Source organism: Zonotrichia leucophrys, chromosome 1, assembly GCF_028769735.1.
Source record: "Zonotrichia leucophrys gambelii isolate GWCS_2022_RI chromosome 1, RI_Zleu_2.0, whole genome shotgun sequence".
NCBI lineage: Eukaryota > Metazoa > Chordata > Aves > Passeriformes > Passerellidae > Zonotrichia > Zonotrichia leucophrys.
In genome coordinates, this window is record NC_088169.1 from 18454525 (window position 1) to 18475047 (window position 20523).

The 20523-nt window shown below is 40.3% G+C and overlaps 1 protein-coding gene and 1 long non-coding RNA gene across 6 annotated transcripts in view; one reads left to right on the forward strand and one right to left on the reverse strand.

Moving 5' to 3' along the window:
* Positions 1-2470: 2470 nt before the first annotated feature.
* LOC135445801 (uncharacterized) lies at positions 2471-3193 on the forward strand. The gene is made up of 3 exons (XR_010439607.1): positions 2471-2543; positions 2673-2813; positions 2907-3193. It is a non-coding gene; the product is annotated as an uncharacterized LOC135445801 (long non-coding RNA).
* Positions 3194-7388: 4195 nt separating this feature from the next.
* Positions 7389-20523, reverse strand: part of GLRA2 (glycine receptor alpha 2) — a 119177-nt gene continuing 106042 nt past the window's right edge. For all 5 annotated transcript variants that reach the window (XM_064708157.1, XM_064708178.1, XM_064708149.1 and 2 more), the window contains one exon: positions 7389-8910. In XM_064708157.1, coding sequence (XP_064564227.1) covers positions 8632-8910 — 279 coding nt within the window. In that variant the 3' untranslated portion in view covers positions 7389-8631. The remainder of the gene's footprint in view (positions 8911-20523) is intronic.

Here is a 20523-nt window from a genome sequence, read left to right on the forward strand (position 1 = left end):
CTTTTTCTCCGTTCTCCTTTTTGCTTTTGGGACTGTCTTGAAACCTCTGAAGCTTTTTGAGGTGTCTCCAAAGCTGCTCCCCTTTTACTTTCTGGTTACACTTGGGGTATTTTGCACACACAGAGCTGCACCCTCTTGCCCTTCCATCAGCTCATAGGGAGCCTCCCACCCCTGTGTGGCTGAGCTGGGGAGCAGCTCTCTGGCTGGTTTGGAGTTGGCAGGTGGGTTTCTGTCTCCATCTTTCTAGTTTTACAGAGGGCCTGGCTCACTCCTTCTGTCCAGCCTGCAGGAAGAACAGCACGTGGAAAGGGAGGGCAGCTAGAGCACCCCAGGAGTGGCCAGAGCTGAGATGTGCATGAGGCAGCTGCAAAAGGCACCAGAGTGCAGCCATGCCATCACACAAACACAGCCTGAAAACTGAAGTGTGAACAGTGTGAACATTAGGGCTTGGGCCACGTTGAATAGACAAATTGATCAAGCTGTGGGGAGGAGAATAAAGCACTTGTTAAGGAACCTCTTCCTGGCTGCTCCAAGGGTGAGCATTGCTGATGGTGTATTCTGGGTGTCCCCTGACCTATCAGTTGCTGCAGGGCAGCCCCTCTGTGCCCTGAGGGATGTCTGGGATGTTGGGATTGCTTCCCCAGTGCCATGGAGATCCTCCCCAGCTGCAAAAGGGGCTTCTGGTGTCCTTCTGCATTGTTGTGCCAGCACCACGCAGAGGGAGAGGTTAAAGGGTCCTCCTTCTTTAGTACATGTTTCCCTTGTGATTTATTAAGAATTTTAAGTTGCAGGAAAAATGTCCATCAGTAGTAACCACAATCACATTTGCTGCAGAAGTCTTCAGATGTGACCCAGAAACCTTATCAGAGAGCCCTGGGCAGAGTGCCTGCTTAGCAAAACCCACTGCAGGTACATCCCAGTGCTGCCATTTGCAGGATGTCTGAGCTGTGCCTCAGCTGTTTCAGATGACATATATATTATATATTTAATCCATGGCAGCATATTAGCAGATCAGACTTAGATTAATCAGGCTAAAGATAACTTTTGGACCTTTTCCATATCTAGGTCAGAGAAAAAGAAGGTGGGTATTTATCTGTGCTACCACACTAGCTAGCACTGGGTAGTAGATGAAATTTCCAGGGACATCAGTCAAAGAAATACTGCAATAAGACTGAGGGAAGCAAAGTGAAAGGAATGTGTGTGTTTGTATTGCACAAATGCAATACAAGCTTTACAATTTGCAGAAGCTATCTATTTTCAGGGAAATTCTCTCTGCTATTATAGCAGAAAATAAGCAAATTTCCTTTGTGATAAAATATCCTCCTTTGTTTCCTTGGTACCATAAAGCAAGTCCTGCCCACTGATATTATTGCAGAAAACTACAGGCAGAATAACGGTGCAGGTGTTCAAGGAAACCTTGCTGCATGTCTGGAACAGACCTCGTGTTTTCAGCCTTGGTGATGCCTGGAATAAGTCAACCAATGCATAGGAATTAGTTCCCTTAAAAATAGATTAGGTCACATTTAGGATGTTTAATGCGAAATGTTACTGTGGGTATTAATGGAGCACTTCTTTTCTGCAAATTAAAAACTGAGCTAGTGTTAATAAATCAAAGGAAACATTAAAATTCTCTTTAGCCTCTGCCAGTGTCCTTTTGAAAAGGCTTTTGAAAGGTTATTATACACCCAGATTCAGATGAGAGGGAAATTTCACTGAAATTCTAAATGTTCTTTAGCAAATTCTTCAGTTTTGACCTCACTTACTGCACTGGCAACACCAGAAGGGTCAGTGATGGAACTTCTCATTGTGGTAATTCAAGAAAACAAAGTCACTGGGCTCCAAAGTGAGGAGCAAATGTGCCACAACAGCAGACAGCCAAGATGTAGGCTGAGACCCTGCCCATACTGAAACTTTCACCATCAGCCTGTAACAACTTGATTTACATCTGAGGTCAGCATCAAAGTTTCTCTTGGTTTTGACTTGAGCTACTACAAGGAAAAATTGCCAAGCAAAAGATACTTCTTTCTTAGCTTTGCTTCTTGCATGGATTAGTGGAAAATTGTGATATTCTTCCAAGCAGAAAACATGCTTTCAAAGCCTTATTACATGTAATGCAATACACATGGAAGGGGAACCCAATTTTCCTGCTGCAGGCAGCTCTTTCAGCTCTTGGTTTTTAAGCTAATGACTCAGTGCCAGCCCTGCTCTTCACCCCTCCTCTGAAGAGCATCTTTGGCAGACCCCTGTTGGAGCCTCATTGATTATGTCCCTCATCTCCCCCGAGGACAGAGTTCATTAGCTTATTACAGGAAAAATGTGCTCACTCTCCTCTTCTAAAGGTTAATTAGCTCATCACAGGCATTTGTCCATGCTGCTCTCCTTGGTCTCCCCCTAATGCAGCCATACATGTTCCCTTTGAACTCCAAGCAGTGGCTAAGAGGAAAATTTTAACCATGCATTGGCAGCTTCTTCATTGCCAGGCTCTCCTGCCTTTTCATGGCATCTCTGCCTGACCATGCAGAGGGAGCAGGAGGTAGTGTCAGGTAGTGTCTCCAGCGTGAATTAAATCATTGGTGCTCTCATTTTCTCACTGGAAAATCCTGCTAAAGACTCTTTCTGGTTGCACAGTGTTTCCCACAGCGACATAGCTCTTTTCTTTTTTTGTATCAAAGGGAGAACAGGGAAGGTGTTCTCTGGAAGCCAGGCAATAAAAATGTGATTTCCAAGCATGTCCAGCCACAGCCCTGACCCTGGGATGTCAAAGGTAACACTCTTCATCACCTCAGGGAAAATGGATTCATGCCAAAGCAAAGGTAAGGTGGAAATCTCTGAGTCCCTCAACTGCTCTGTCTAAAGCATTTTCATTGAGCACCGCTGTGGAATATCCTTCCTGTGTGCACTCTCAGGGACCTTGCTGTTTTTCCTGTGGAAAAAGGAGGGATGCATCCAGCTGCCATCTTCCTGGCATGGCACACACTGCCCACCATCTCCACAACAGGAACTCACTCTGCTGGACATCAAATTAAAGCCTTGTGATAATCTGAAGGAGCTGGTTTTGAATCATTGGTACAGCTGTTCAGAGGACTAGAGAGGATATTCTATAATTTTTTCAAGTAAAATCCCATTTTAATGCAATCTAAATGTGATCAGGATCCCTGGTATTCACTACTTTTTTCCTGATATTGCCTCACAGCATTTCTCCATAGTAAAGATGATTATTTAGCATGTTCATTTCAGTGGCAACTTAAAGAACTGAGTGTATGTATTTCACAGAGTCAGTTTTCCTAATTATTATCTGAGATGCTTATTTTGACTCAATTTTTGATTCCTCCTGAGAGGAAGAGAGCTAATCCACTCTGAATATTTTCCCTCTCAAATTATTTCTAGTGCTTAGTGTTGGAAACCAATCCTTTAAAAGAAACTGATCTAGAAGCTATTGAAGAAATTTTTTCCTTCTGCTTTCAGTTAGCACTGCATTGGATTTGGAAGTAATCGCATAGATGAGCTTGTCTGGAACTGGTGAAGCTTCTCTTGTTCTGAAGCTAAGCCCTAAATTTGATGATAATTCACAATTGCCTTGCAAAATTAGGAAAGGTGGCAAGTGACAAAATATCTTCAAATGACAAAAATATCTTCTTTTTATCTGTTAAACTAGAGAAGATTGATTTTTTTAATGTAAAATCTTTGAGGGGCATTTGGGGAGAAAACCTGTTCCTGCTTAGAGTATTTTCACAGGCACAAGTTTCTCTAGGCAGCCTTGGGTTCGGTTTTTAGTTTTCCAAAACATTTTAATACACAAAATTCTATGCCAAAAATCATTAGAATAAATTACTTTCAAAGTCTGGCAGAAGATAATTTTCCACGAATACTACATTTTAGATAATGAAAATGAATATATTAAATAAAATTATTTTCACGCTACTTTCTGTAATACAAAGCTGCTATTTTTACAAAAATTCTGTTTCTTTGTTCATTTCTGTACTCTAATTTTAAATGAATAAGAAAGCTGTGCATATACTTTTTATAACCACACATTAAATATATTTATTCTTGTATATAGTAATAATATTAGTATATAGTAATATACTATAGTATATAGCATATAGTATATAGTATAGTGTATAGTAACTATATTAGTAATATAGTAAGATTTCTAATTACAGAAATGCCACTATTGGACTGAGTAAGAACTTTTTAAATAAATTCATAAAATGTGACTTCCAGGTGCAGATGCAGCATCCCTTTGCTGACTCAGACACCACCCCAATGAAAGCCCTTCCCAGGAAATGCCCATGTCTGTAATCTCAAAGGCTTGCTCAGATTCTCTCACAATATTTTCAGTAACATCAGCTGCAGAAGGCTGTGAGTTTGGGCTGGAGCCTCTTGTTTGGGCAGCAGCTCCAATGCCACCCATGTCAGGCAGCTTTGTATAAAGATGAAGAGCTGCAGCAGTTCAGCCTGCAGGAGACAAACATTGTTTCTCCATCAGCTCTTTCCTATTGCTTTCAATATCTCATGCTGGGAAAAAATGGAATCAAAGCAAGAAAACCTCAATGTCTGTGGATGAGGTTTATTCTTACTCATAACCTCTGTAGCACATGAAAACATCTGACCCCAGAGTCACTGCATATCCCAGAGTTGTCCTCCAGCAGTTGGGAATTGCTGATATCTCATATTGGCTAATCCAGAAGCCTCTATTGCTGCACCACATTTGATTCAGTACATCCCAAGTGATGTCTCTGCTGCCTAAAAAATATGAAGAGAAAAAACCAGGAAAGAATAACAAAGAGAAATCTCTCATTTCACATTGAACTATTTTTTTTAATTTTTCATTTTCCTCCTAATGTAATAAGATTTTTTTAAAGATCTCTTTTATCAGTTAGGTTTTATCACAGCACCTGACAGCATCCATCTGGTGAGAGATGGATAAACATTTCCCCTTGACCACTGAATCACTCACGTCCAGCCTGTAACAACAGGATGCCAATGACCAGACCTGATGTTGTGTTTTTTAAAGAATTCTTAAAGTTTTTTAAGCTATCTTGGTAAAGTAGAAGTCATCATAATTGTCTTATACCTAACTGCAAGTAGTTTAAATGCCCTAGGGTCTAATTTTATTTTACCAGCTAGAATTGTAGCATGCAAGCATTGTAACATGTGTGGAATCTCTTCAGAATTAACCCTGGGTCTCTTTCCTTCCATCCTGATGTGTCTCCTGTTTCACAAAGGCTATTTGTCTCAGAGTTATTTTCTAAGCCATTTTTTTTCCTCTTGCAATGGTGTCTTAGAATAAAACTGCTTCACTATTTAATTCTTCTGCTTCACTGAGTGCAAGGTGATAATTTTTTGAATCTTTTTTCTCTGTTAACCCTACTGAGAATTTGTTTAGTAAAGTTGTGTCCTGCTATCCTTGTCAATTGATGTGTTATCTGCAGGCAGTTTCTCAGGCAGTTTCTGGTGCCAGCCATGCTCTTTGAGAGAAGGTTCTTTAATGGATGGCCAGTATTAAACCATCTCTGTGTCAGAGAGCTCACAGCCAATGTGGCAACTTTTCTGTATCATGTGGCCATTCCTATTTGTCAAGACTTGCTGGCCTTGTCCATTTGTACATATTGTTTCCAAAATTTACTTAGATAATTTCAATATCCAAGAGTAATTGAATAATTGTCACATATCCCTAAATTCTGTCTTCAAAAAAGAGAGACAGACCTATTCAGATTTTGTGCAGAGATTATTCTTGTGGCTGGACCAAAGTTTATACAGAAGGCAACAGCAGAGCAATCTTCCCATGGATACTGTCAGCAAACCTCAGTTCTGATCAGCAAGATATTTTAGTGAGCTATTTGATAAATGCTAATAGCCAAGAATTGCAAAGAGAGCAGTTGAATTTGTGATGTGGATGCTGGAGGCACATGAACTTCACCACAGGAAGGGCCATAAAGACTCATCCATCAGCTGAGAGCAGGTTTGCATTCCTATTGCTGTGGCCTGCAGCCATTTAGGGCAGCTGTGAGCAGCAGGCTCTGACATTCATGAGAATCTCTGCAACACATCTGGGCACTGAGCATTAATTCTAATTAATGCTGGCATTACACCTTCATTTGAAAAACTGGTTTTGGAACAGAGGGTTAGTAAAAGTGAGGTCTGAATGTTTACATACCAGTGAAGGCTCCTAACTCCCCATACAGACATAGTTTACAGCTGGGTATCTTCACCCTGCCCCAGTTCATGGTGCTAGGATTGTGCTGGGGTTTTCCTCCACTACATTATCTGTAATCAAATACTATTCCACTTTAAAAATTAATAAAAGAAAATCTGATACCATAAAAATTGCATATATTATGATATTTGAATTTGCATCAAAAGCTTATTTTTCAGAGCAGAATAGTTTGGACAGTTGTTTTGAGTTCTCAATTGTTACCCTTTCTGGGGCTGTCAGTCACATGTGGATTCCCTGCCTCAGCAAGGTGGAGGTGATGTTGCCAGTTCCATCACAGGTGTAAGCAGCAGAAGAGTCTACAAAGCTGAGGAGGATATGGGAAGATAAAATCCACAACTGGCTTTTTGTCACCCATTTATCTTTCAGGAATCAGAGTGTCGTGAACTCCAGATTCCCTCCTCATTTCTGGGGTGGAACTAAGGCTGGTAGCTACAGGCAGCCATGTGGAGAGGGATGGGAACACAGACACATAAACACACAGATACAGGCTCAGACAGGCTGTGGACTTGTATTCTTCCAGCAGAAGCTGGTCCAGGAGCCAAAGCAGAGTGAGAGGTGCTGAAGGTTCAGATGTCTCAGCTCTACATCTCATTAGGGGAGAGAGAATAAATGCCTATACTGGGCAGCTACAGTGTGTGTATTTGGGCCTCACAAGGGAAGGGCAGAAAACTGACTTCAGTTTTTAATTTGCTTTTAAACTATTGGTCATTCCCATGTCTACAAGAGACACCTGGCACAGGCCATGTCAGTATGTCCTCCAGCACACCAAAGTGGTGAAGCTGTAAGAAAGCCAGAAGAAAGAACAGGACAGCCCCAAGCCAGGCACAGCACGTGTGAAGCTGGGCTGGATTTCATCCTCTGCAGGGCTGCTGTGGGAGGGGAGCAGCATCCCTCCTCCCCCAGGCCTGGCTCAGCACATACAAATGTTCTACAAATGCTCCCATCATATCCCAGACACACTTCTGACAGTCCTTGACGTACTCCCAGGGGCTGCAGTAGTCCCTTTGCTGCAGGATAGGCAGAAACATTTGGTGTGCTAAGTCATGTCAGCAGAAGGCTGCTTTCCACCCTCTTTCTGCTGACAGAGCAGTGGAAGAGCTGGGCTGTGGCACGAACAGCCCTGCTGCTGCTGTTGCTGCTGCTGCAAATGAAGAAGAGAGTGAAGAAATGTTAGTACCACATTTAGCTTTATTGAAATTGAACAAATACCTTTTTTTAATAAACCCTTTTACAGCAAGTGTAAAATTTTTATGTTTTACTCATCTTATGTTACAGGTTGTCTTCTTCCATGTAAGCAAAAATACCATCTTTTTTTTCCTCTTTTTTAATTTTTTTTTTTAAATTTTCTACTTTAAAACATGTAGCAAGGATTTGAATAACGCAGATCCGGCACCAAAAGGTAACAGGTTCTGAAAATCACAGTACAGTTTTAAAATTCTTAGGTTAATTAATGATATTTAAAATGATAGCCACTTTGAGTAAAGATATAAATTAGAGGTCTGTAAACAAGTTGTGTTTACCTATAGAGCTATTGACTGCAGCTACAATGAGAGCGATAATAGAAACTCAATGCTAAACTGAGCTACACCTTTGAGGAAACAAGTTCTTACTAAGTAGTGTGGTACAGGGTAGCACAATAGGTAAAATACAGTTTGGCACCTCAAGTTGCATGTAAAATAAGCAGAAATAAAATGAAGTAAGTGCACTGTCTCCCAACAGAAATAAACCAGGCAGTTTCACTGGTTTTGGAGTGTCAACTATCAAATAAATCACATGACACACAAGTTCAACCCCAAAATTACAATTCTAGTAAAGCAAGATAATATTAAAATGCACACCCACAAGGATAGTAAAGTATAAATTTTTTTTTCCTTTTTTTTCCCTCTCCCTTATCAGTAGAAATAATTTACAACCCACAAAAGGACTCCTTGGTGAAACCACTACCTACAGACATGATCATGGAATGTAGCTCAGTAGACTTGTTTCATATAGAAAGGCAACATTATCCTGAAAATTTTGGTCCTCTTATAACTCACTGTACTGTAGCCACCACAGTCTCTTGATAGATGTTTTAGGAGAATTGTTTGTTTTCTGATTCTCTTTTGTTCTGAAAGGTAATATCTTGGTGATAAAGCTGGGTATAATTTGGCCCCAATTTTAGATGTCTGATTGATGCTGAATCTGGAAGAACACACTAGGAGTACATAGGGGGAACCTCTTGACTGGTCTCACGGCATATTTTGTCATGGAATCACTTTTCCTCCTACACTTCTTTTCCTCTTTGCTAATTTTTTCTCCAGTGTTCTGGGGGAGTGGGGAAGAAACCTTTAGTCCATATGACAATATGACATTTTGCTGTTTATTTACATGTGGATCACTTTGGCTAAGAAGTCCTGGCAAACCAGAGCTGCCTATTTCTTGTGAATGTCCTCATGCCGTATAATTTTGTATGTAATCCAGTAAAAGATGTTGAAAATGAGGAAGGCGAGTGGGAACGCAGCACGGGATATTGTATCAATCCTTTTAGCACGGTCAACAAACTTCTTTTTGATGGAATCTGAATCCTTTGGTGGTGCTGGAGTTGGGTTGGGTGGTGTAGCCTTGACTGCTGTGCCATCTTTGACCTGGAGGCAGTGGCCCATGCCATAGCCACTGAAATTGAATCGGCTGTCACGAGCAACTTCGTCTTCCTGCAGGATAAAGAGGACAAATAAGACACACAATCACCTGTCTATTGAGCATGCCATGTTGTTGAGTAGTTGAGATGCACCCCTCCAAAGCACCTCAGCAAATTACCTGGTTACACAATGATACAAAGTCTGGGTTTTAAAGACAAAAAATAAGTTAAAAACCCCATAAAAAATATGTGGAAATCAGGTGACTTCCAGTGTTTGTGAATCTGAGCTTTAATTTCTCTAACTATGTCTAAATCAAGTGCCCTGAGCAGTCAGCTGTATCCCAGACCTGTAGGGAAGAGATTTGATTCCACAGGTTTATTTTGGTCTCCTTGAGCTTTCTGTGAGGAGGACACACAGTAAGGAGCAGGATGTCTGCTGCAGCCAGGCTGAATTGAGTGACCCAGAGATCCAGGGGCCCGAGTTCATGTCGGTGGGTTTCCACTGCTCAGCCTCTCAGCAGCCTCACAGCTCCATCTCAGACCTATGAAACAAGGGCAGATCATGGTCCCTCCCTGCTCACAGGAGTGCTCTGACAATCTGTACTTCAAAGTGCACTGGGCACTTGGATTTAGTGCTTGTTGGGTGCCAGGTGCAGGAGCACAAGCTAATGTAGCATCGCCCTGCAGAAATCCATTCTCTCTTGTCTGAGTGGGTGATATTTGTTTTTGGAGAGGTGAGTAACTACCACTGAACTTTATCACTATAATAACTGTGTGATGAAAGGCTTGTGACTGTGCTGGTAAATTCTCCCTGATGTTTCTCCTGTCTGATAGAACAATAATACACAAGTTTACAGTTGCTGGCAGCTCTCCATGAAGGATTCAAAACCAACAGACAAAACAGCTCTATTCTTTTTCATTTCAGCAGGGATGAATTGTAAGTTCAGGAGCTTGTTCTAGTTAAAGACCTTTTATTTGACTGACTGATGCTTCACTGTTGACTGAAAATAACCAGTTCTTGGGTTGATAAGGAGCCCTGTCCTTCATGGAGGTATTTAATATCCTCATATCTCTTACCAAACCAGAGCCTTTTGAACTTAACAGAAAATCAAAAACTGCAAGAAAAAAAGGCATCACAGCAGCAAGATATTGAATAACGAGTATATTGACTGAGCTTGGGGGTGGGAAGGGAGGATAATTTGCACCTATTCAGGATGTAAATCACTACTCCTTCACAGAGGAACCTCTTTCAATAACAGCATTTTTCTCTCTCCCCAGCTCCAGGACTGGAATTGAATATATCACCCAACTTGCTGTCCTTACCTTGGAGCTGACACGCAAAGGGGAATAATCAGTAGTGTGATTCAAGGCTACCAAATGAGAAATAGTCCCTCTGACTGCTCATGGCATTGGATGCTTGTGGAAGGAGGGTACGCAGTAAACAGTGCTCTGGAGACCCTGTCACTCCAGCATGAAGGTCTATTCCACAGTGTATCCATAAGCAGGTGGAAAATTGCATCATTGCAAGGCTGTTTGAGCACTTATCCAGGGCTTACAACCTTTCTATTTCAAAAGTTCACCATCATTAAGAAAAAGGATGGTCCTATCCTTTTTCAATTTTATTTATTTGCAGTTTGCAGTACCTCTGTGAAAACACTGCTTGTCCTAGTGATTATAAGCATGTAAAATGTTTTCAAAGATGAGCCCACTGAGACCTAAGTTCTGGATAGCCCTATTAGGCAAGGCTTCTCTGGCATGACTTAATGGCTTAATAACACTACCAAGTCCCCCAGTAATACAGGGAGATGCCTTCCTCTCAGTGTTTTTCATTTTACTGAGTTTGAAGGATGAAATGCATGCCCAGGACATGAGAGGTGATTAAAAAGGGTAACAGATTTTCAGCAGCTGTGTTGCCATATGTAGTTCATTCATTTTTAAAAAATTTAATTTCTGTTGCTCCTGAGAGATCTGTGGGAAGAATAAAAAGTACTGAACTCAACGCCAGCTTGGAGAGTCCTGACTTCCACTGTGCCCTGGTGGATCACAGCTTTGTCACATGGGGCTGAGCAATTCATTTTCAATGTCACAGCCTTCCTTTTGAGCTTATGCTGTAGCAACCTGAGTGGGAGGCCATCTGACATTAGGGACAGGGATGTTTAAATCAAATTATTTTAGGTATTCAGCACCCAACCCTTAACTACAAGGAGCCACTTATGTCCCAATGGGATTTAAAGCTCTGTTTTTCCAACCCAGACAGTTGTCTGTGCCATTTCTTTCTCCCACACGCCAGAGGGAAGCATGTACAGTATCCACATGAGTTTTTTATTTAGGACTGCAGCAGATGGGATTTACCCTGAGTACTAGAGGTACAGCATCCACCTGGGGTATGAGGGTATGAGTGAAAACCTCAGAAGTCAGTTTCCCTCTCTGCTTGAATAGATTTTAATGATTTTAATCTCCTTCTCCCTAATAGATCTCTGGATGGGTTTGTTACTGTTTTCCTAACATTGAGTTATTTGCTGATTGCAAAAAAAAAACAAAACACCAAAAAGTGTTTACGTAGGGTTTTTTTAACCTATCAGGAAAAAAACCCTTTTTCAAAGACTAAATAATGGATTAGGAGACCAGCATTGTCTTGCTACACCCACTTGTTATAGTGCCTGATATTGTGCATTTACACAAACACAGCACCAGAGACACCCAAGCTGTGGCTGTTGGGATTTTTTAAGTGCCCCCAGAAGCAAGGAAAGAGCCCTTACAGCCCCACCTCCAGCCTTGGAGATGCCATGGCTCCATAACCACCATGGGATTTTTAACAGGAAAATCCCCAGGAGCCAAAGGAGCTCTGCAGCCTGGCCTGTGCCTGCACTCTGAGCACTGCCAGGACTCACAGGCAGGACCTGACCCCATCAGAGTCTCCCACCTGAGCAGGCATCACCTGAAGGACCTCAGGGGGGTGAGAATTCTGCCCTTTCCCATGAAAGTGGCCAGTAGTGTTGAAAGTGAACCATGAAACCCTGGAGATATGAAGACCCACATGTCTGTGATAAGGGGGTACTTTTGCCAGGAGACTGCAGAAGTGGGCTTGTGTCCTTTTGGCCCTCTGAGCCCCTAAACTGGTTCCACCCAAAAGGAAGGAGAGGGGACAGAAATGTTTCCTCCACACTGCTGAGGGGAGCTGGGGAACCAGGCCAGGTGCTGGGAGTTCATTGTCCATGCTTCTTGTGGGTCAGCTCACCCTGGGGTGGATCATACCAAAAAGCTTTCATCCCAGAGAAACCTGTCCCACTGGGACTGCTGCCGCAGCTGCCATCATGAGCCATATGGGGATACCTGCCCTCAGCAACAATAAAACCCACAGTGTGATTTACTTCAGCATTATGGATGTAGTTAAAAAAATCTGTCTCTAAACCACCATAATCCTATGACAAAACTACAATTTGACATTTCAGATAATATTCCAACATCCTGTTACATATAAAGGACTTGGGGGAATATTCACAGAGAAAGAAAAACAAATTTATACACTATACACAAAAGGATAAAGAACCTTTTAAAAATTATAATTCAAAATGTGAGATGAAGAACTGACCTTAAGTGCTTTCCCTTAAATTCATGTCTTCCTTTGACCTAGAGGTGAACTACTGCACAGCTTACCTTGGGTACCCACTGCTGGGGCTCCAAAATAATTCTTCATTCTCAAGGTCCCACTGAGTTCATACCCTCTGACATATCTACCATGGACACCCATCCACTGATAGTCTTCAACCTGCTCTCTAGCTTAGTCACTGCTAAAGTAGTCCAAGTGACTTCTCAAACACCTCTGTCATTATTTTAATCAGACTACATTTAAAACATATTAATTTTAAATGGTACAGAATCTCACTTGCATAAATCCCAGATATTTATGTGTTTACAGATTTTAAAACCAAAATCAAAGAGCAGTTGGAAGGTGCTGGACATCAACTGGAGTGGCAGAATCCACTGCCATTGAAGTTACTAACTTTATCTTTCTAAAAGGATGTGAAGTTAGGTGTTACATAAAACAAAGTCACAACTCCATCTGTCCTTGATTAAGGCACAGGGGAAAGGGTCACAAACTAGGATGAGAAACATAGAATAAATTAATAACAAGAGGAAAGTGTTCTTTTGATAGTTTTCTTTCAGATGTTTGCACTCTGAATATTTTAGAAGAATTATCCATTGAAAGCTAATTATATTTCCTGAGATTTGGGCAAATATTTTCTATAGATGCTTTTTTGACAACATAAATTTATGACTATTGTCTTAAGATGTCATAATGAACAGGCTTAGGTATTGGCTTTAAAGAATTTTCATTAGACAAGAATTACATATTTTTCTCATTTTTTAATTACCCTTTATGAATTTAGTGATTTTTTTGTGCTTTACAAATTGATGGCATTAAATCCTCTTGACTCAGTTTTAGAGTAAGCAATATATAAATGGGGGTAATACTACTGAAATGGTTTTCTTTTTTCATTTTTGTAAAGCTTTTATTTCTACTCCATCAGGGCTATAATGTATTTCATACCACCACTTTCACACCAAAGCAATCAGAAATAGGAAAAACACTTTAGAAAATCTAGCCCATTCAATGCCTTCCATGCTCAGCTTTCTGTACAATGCATTTTGAAGTGCTTTGTCTCCACCACTTTAAAATGCTTATTGTCAGCATTGACTAAGTTTTTACAATGAGGAAAATGAGAGAGAGGCTGGCTTCAAACAGTGTATTTAATTTTCTCTCTGATGTGATTTATTCTTTTAATTTTGCTACTCTTTTTCCAACATATGGTGGAAAAACTATTTAAAATACTATCTGGTTTAATTAAATTTCAAGGACACGGATTATTAATTTTAGGTATAGGATAGAGAACATCAGAGAAATTTTCCTTTTGGTATTCATAAGCACAAAGTTGAAAGCCCAGAATCAATTCAGACTTGAATGCAAAATGGAATCATTAGGGAGTGGACACCAAAATATCTTTGGAGATTTCATTCTTAAATGATCTTTACGACTTTGAGACACCTCCCCTCTCTCATACTTTACATAATTCATGGTGTGGGTTTGCAGGCAGTCATGCTTACATCGTTTCAGTTCTCAGGAGTCACTGAGCATGTGGACGAAGACAGTTCAGCTGAGAAGCACACTTGGACTTTCAAATCCCCTTTGGTTCCTCACAGAAACCTCTTACAAAATTCAATTCAATTTAATTCAGTTGTGAGGAGATGAGAAGGAAGGTCCTTTCACAGATTAACTGTTTAAAAGGCAGTAATGGAGTTTAGGAGTAAGTGATCGATTTCATAACTGGGGGATTCACTGCAGGGGATCTCTAAGAGATTCTTAGTGTGAGAAGCACTCAGAAGGAACTGAGTTATAAATAAGCTGGGACAAAGGTTCCCAAGGGGAGGTACGCAGGTGAAACAGGATATTCAAAGCAGACAAAGCTAAGCCAGGACTTCCAGAAGGATTCTAAAAGATGAGTGACTAAGTAACAAAATAGCACTAAATGAAATACAGGGTTGATAAAGGCAAGGTAAAGCATTGCAGAAGATAACCCTAATTACACACAGATGATAGTGGGCTCAAAATGTTGTTTTTTCTTTTCCTTGTTTGTGAGTTTGGGAAATTACTACATGTATGATTCTGACATTAGTCCTCTGCTAAACAGCAGTCAGGAAATGGGCAAACAAAACAGAAAATTCCATTCTGCCATTTTATCTACTCACAGAGCATTCAGGTTTTGGACACTAGAGGTATTTCTGGCCACTAAATCCTACTGAAGACATAGCAGAAGTAGATAAAATACAAAGAGGAGCTGCAAGGATGATAAAAGCCTTTTATTTTGAATAAGGAAGAAGAAAAGAGATGAGATCTCCTCATCTTAGAAAAGCTGTGTTTGGAAAGTGATATCACAGGATGCTAACAAGCTTCTCTGATTTCCTACAGACTGAAAAGCTCTGGATGTCACCTATGCCAGATGTCATTCCCACTCCTTCTCAATCCAGACTTCAGAGGAGCAAAAGGTGATGTAAAATTGTCATCTTTTCTCGTCAATCCTGCCCAAAGTATAGACCAAATACTTTCCAGAATTTGGTTTAAATATATTTTTTTTCTAAATATTCACCAAGATGTTTAATTAAAACTATAAACAGTCTCTGACTAATCCTACTGCAAGATGACATTCCATCAGGACCCATCATTCTGCATGTGATGAACAGTGGTGTTCACCCTGTTCCTGCCCCTCTTAGCAGTGATTTTCCTGCTCACTGAGGTTTGCTTTGCTCTCATTTGAACCCTCGTGCCTTATGGAGTCTAAGTAAAACAGACCTTTTATTATAAATAGACATTTTAATTAATGGAAGTGAAATTGGTCATTGTTATCTTTGGTGAGGGTTTCCAATGCACAAATTTAGGCTTGTTTTGGAGATCTGTGTTTAGTAGTATGTTCTGTCTCCAATAAACAGCAAAAAGTCTCTGAAGCATGAGTGATTTACTTACACAGTCTGTAAGAACAGCAAGTGAACTGTTGTTAATGCAATAATGAAATGGTAGTTAATGCAGCTTCGCCCTTTTCAAGTAGGAATTGAACATTATCCAACTGAAAGAGTAACATCATTTAAACATGTTGTGAGCAAAAATACTTTCCTGCCCTCAAATATCTATAAGTAGAATCAAAATTTTTCAAAAATTACTTTAATATTAAAGATTATACAGTTGGTAAGGATGAGTGATTTGCTAGAAAAAAAAAAAAAGCTTTTTCTTCAGTAAAGAATGGCTTCTGTCTGTAACTTTTGCAAACACAATTAATGAAAATGTCTTATTGAAATTCAAGTTTTATATATAATATAATAAATATTTTCATTTTAGGGGAGGGAGAACCAGATGAACTACTGTTTTGCAAAGCACCATAAATGTTATGATAGAGAGTCATTCCTCCTAAAACACCAAGTAGATTGATTCCTGACACAGTCTTGGTTGCTTGTTTCCTTTTATTTTAAATGAAAGTTATGCCTTAAAATATTCAGATACAGTGATTTGTGAGTCTTACAGGCATAATTTGACTGGATATTAAATTCTCTCAGGACAATAAAGTCTGGAGATTTGACTGCTCTTGGGTAACTTCTGCCAGTCTCTCTCCAAAGAAAGAAGAGGTTGGCCACTTTATCAGTGGGAATGGCACATTATTCTGTTTTACATCAGACAAATACATGTTGGTGACCTAGATTTGAAGGATAATCTGCTCTGACCAGAAATCTGTTGGATAAAGGGCAACTGACTTCTGCTCATTCTGTCTGCATGCAAGGCTGAGTAAAATGCAAAGCTGGTGTTTAAATATGTGACTATTTCAGCTAGAACATGAAAATAACTGTCAATGGGCATATCAGTGTAAAGCAAGACTACATCAGCTAAAATTTTAGAAGATCAGAAACCTGAAACACCGATGGAAATGTACCTAAAATTCACTTATTCCATTTTCTCTTGCTTTCTGCAAGATGTCTACATCAGGAGAGATGAGCGGACTCTCACCTCCCTCCTTTCAGCAGTGTTCAAGCCTGAGCCTCAGACTTCAGTTCTCTCCCTCCCTGAAACCTGCTGCAGGGTCAATATCACAGGACAAGGGCATAGGGTGTCCCCAGGTGGGTGACAGGCATGGGGGAACTGCCACAGCAACGTGTGGGACACCCCTGCCCAAATACCCTAGTCACAAATGTCTGAGCTACCCTCTACACAGGACTTTTCCCATTAGGTTCTCTGGTCCTTTTCTCAAAAAAGATTTAAGTACATTGGGGAGGGTGATTTTTATCACACCTTTGTGAAATTTCTCAGTGCCTTTTTCTTTAACTGCAATTATTCTAGGAGACTTTGCTAGACCACTCCTGTGCCCTGGCTGTGCCATCTCGGAGTACCTCATTAGTCTGTCAGTCATAATTAAAAAATAAATAAGTGTGCACACAGGGCTCATAAACAGCACTCATTATTGGATTCATGCAGGTTACCCTCTAGAACAATACATTGCTGGATGTTTCACGGCTCAGGTTCTGATTGTCTCAGCTCCCCCATTCCTTGGGGTGATGTGCAGCCCACCTGCAGCACTGTCCCTGCCTGGGCCAGGGTGGGGATGGAGTGCTGGCGCCTGAGGCATCCCCACCCCTTGCTGAGGCCTCCTGCTCGGTGCCAGGAAAGGGCAGAGGAAGAGGACAGGCAAAGGGAAGGAAGAGGAAAAGGACTTTTTCCTCTCTGGTAAAAATCTCTGGTGGTCTCTGGTGGTGGACTCTCACCTTCAAGACATTTTCTACGACAAACACCCAGAATGAACCCCAGCAAATGCAGGCAGAGTTTACCAGGGCTTTCTCAGACATTCATGCATTTAATTCATGCAAATACTGAACAAATGAATTAAATATTTCAAATTGCATTAATAATTTAAATTCTGTAGCTAAAAATAGTCAAGAATATTTGAATAATCTTAAAGTGTTCACATGCAAATTTTATAAATTTAGTCAGGGGAGGCTGTGGGGGGTATTTTGTTTCTTTCACTGTTTTTGGTTTTGGGTGTTTTTTGTTCCTGAAGTTGGATAAGCCTTTCTTTTCCAGTTATCAGTTCTTAATACCAGGTTTCCAATAAATAATGTTTTGGGGTTGGTTTCATTTCCTTATCTTCTATTTCACAAGTTATCCTTTCTGGCTTTCCATATCATTTATTTCTTGTTTTTAGTCAAGATCTCAATCTCTCTAGCTATTCATGCACAGGCCTAAAGCATCATTGGCTTAAAAAAAAATTGCCAGTTATCTGCCCTTCAAACTTGCTTCCAAAATAAATTGTTGCATCTTAAAAACATCTTGACTGTTTGAATGTATTAGAAATTTACTACACATATAGACTTTTGTATTTTAATTTTTTATCTGCTTCTGTGAGGGTTACTCTATAAAATTCTGGTGTTATTTATTCTCAGGAAAATAAACATTCATCATGAGGTAAAAATCAATGACACTCAATGCCACAGCAACTTGACAGTGCAATCTCTACATGGAATTGTTGAGGTGTTTTTTTCTCATCTGATAAGTAATAAGTCCACAAATTCTAGACGGTCATTGGAAGTATGCATACAATGAAAATTAAATAATATTTCATTTTAAATGGGTTTGATAGTTTTTCTTTTACTGTGTATTACACACACAGTCACACACACAGTCTGCATGGACCCATCCATGGAGATAGATGTACCTGCATATAGGTGTGGGCAATTACTTAATCTAGTCCTCTAATGTATTCCCTGAAGGCATTAGCTAGTGGCAAGTTCACCTAGTGAGAACATTTTTATTCTATTTTAAGATTACAGGCACTCTCCTGAGAATTTATTAATTATTAATTTTTAATAACTTCTCAAAATGCTAACTTTACACTAGCTTTTCCCCTGCAGTAGTTCTGAGGAGCAAGAATACAGATCACACAGACAATGGCCATTAAACCTTCCCAATCCTCTCTACACTAGCTTTTCCCCTGCAGTAGTTCTGAGGAGCAAGAATACAGATCACACAGACAATGGCCATTAAACCTTCCCAATAATCTCTGCCCATATAGGCTCTTTGGCGGGATGCTGACATTTTTCCAGGAGGACCATCTGGCCAGGCCAGTAACTAAGCAACAGATCTCCTGGTGATGGCCTTTTATTACTTGGCAAAAGTGATACAAGGATAACCTGAAACAAGAGATTTAACTGAACATCCACTGAACATCCAAGAGCTCCATGAGTAGCAGGCAGGAAGAGACAAAAAGTGTTGTTTGGTGACAACCTACGTTCTGTACAGTAGGATATTACACAAACTGTACAGTCAGAATGGGTGGGCATTAAACTGATTTGTTGTCCTCTGAGCTGGAAACATGAACGGGGTCTTAGAAGCCATGGGAATGGGTTCTAATGAGCTGGAAACATGAATGGGGTCTTAGAATGGGGTCTAATGTGAAACACAGGCAATTTGATATTTACTCTTGGTCCTTTGCTTCCCTGTCTCCTAATTTCTGCAACTATCTCTTCTCTTAACTCCTTTTTAACTTTTTTTCTCTGACACATTCTGCCTCCCAGACCTGTTTTTGCCTACCTCCTCTCTGATGCTTTTATCCTCACTGTTTTCCTTATATGCGGCCCATACCTTCTGCTTGCAAAATTCAGTTCCTTCCTTAGGTCCTATCTGCTGTAGCCCTTTCTGCTCTTAGCAGCTAAATTATCTTCCTCCAAAGAAAAGGCAAGCTATTAAAGTAGAACTCCACCTTGTCAAGACCATCTCTAAACTGAGAGGTGTTACTCTATGTTTTAAGAATAGCCAGGAATTAGATTTTGTTTTCTTTTGTTGATGTTGGGTTTGTTTGTTTTGTTGATGTTGTTGTTTGTTTGTTTGGTTTGTTTTGATGTTGGGTTTGTTTGTTGGTTTGTTTGCTTGTTTTTAATTAAAATAATCTGCTTTTGGAAATCCACAGAGTTGATAAGTGCTCAAAGAATTTACAGTACCATAAAGCATTTTGAAATGTGATGCTTCTCATTTGATCTACTGCTCCTGACACACAGCCTGTCCCATTGCTGGCAGGGAAAGCTGAGGATCACCAAGTGTGTGGGTCCATGCAGCAATCTGTGACTGTGTTCTGACCAACCAGAATATGCAACAGGAACCTTTGGGAGGCTTTGGAAAATGATCACAAGTGCTGCAAAACCAGCAAATGGAATTTTGTTTTTATTCTAAGTTTAAAGCTCAGTAAAAAGGATTGTCGTTTGTGCATAGCACATGTTCTAGTCTACTGAAAACTAAGTAATGTGGTAGTATATGCAAATAGTAAGAGATTAAAGACTTGGCATGCTCTGGAATACTCCAATGACATGTCCAATCACAGCAGTACCATCTGCTTTTCCTTATATGTGCTAAATTTATAACACTCTGCTAATTTCTGTAAAAGTTTACTCACCAGTTTCAGGAAATGATACTTAACAGAATGCAATATTTGGGTTTTGTGACTTACTGCTAGCAAACAGTTCATAAAAGCCTCTTCAGTTACTCATCTCTTAGACAAAGGACTTTGGAAATCAATAACATCGATTATGATTCTTAACCCCAAAGGAATGGCAGTGATTTGCAATTCAAATGTTAATTCCCTAAGTTTTTGCTCCCACTCAAATTTTGACAGACCCATAGGGAATTAGACTTTCACCTGGAGCTTGGAAACCAGTAAAACACAAGTCTGGTATTGTACAGCTAAATTAAAATTAACTCCTTCTGTTTGGGGTGGAATTTTTCGCAGGTTGCTTAACTGTAACTTCTCTTCAGGCAGTGATCAGTTTGACCCAGTATTGACTGCACAATATTGGCAATATCCCCCCCATAATTGCTCACTGACACATAGGAAAATATAAAACCAGGCAAGGAAAGGCTCCCTTCAATGGCCATCTGGGGTTTCCACGAGTGTTTTTCCCTGTTGGCTTCACAGCTGGATGTTTTACTGATGATGCTGGAGTTCATTTAGGGTGTCTCTGCATGGTGCTGTGCTGAATGATTTCTTCCCACAGGATGAAAGTCTGAGCTATCCCTTCTTTGGGTCTGAAGGGAGCAGGTATTTCAAAGTGTGAGACCAGTGAACCATCACCTGAGGGGACAGTGGTCTAGAGGATATTCTAA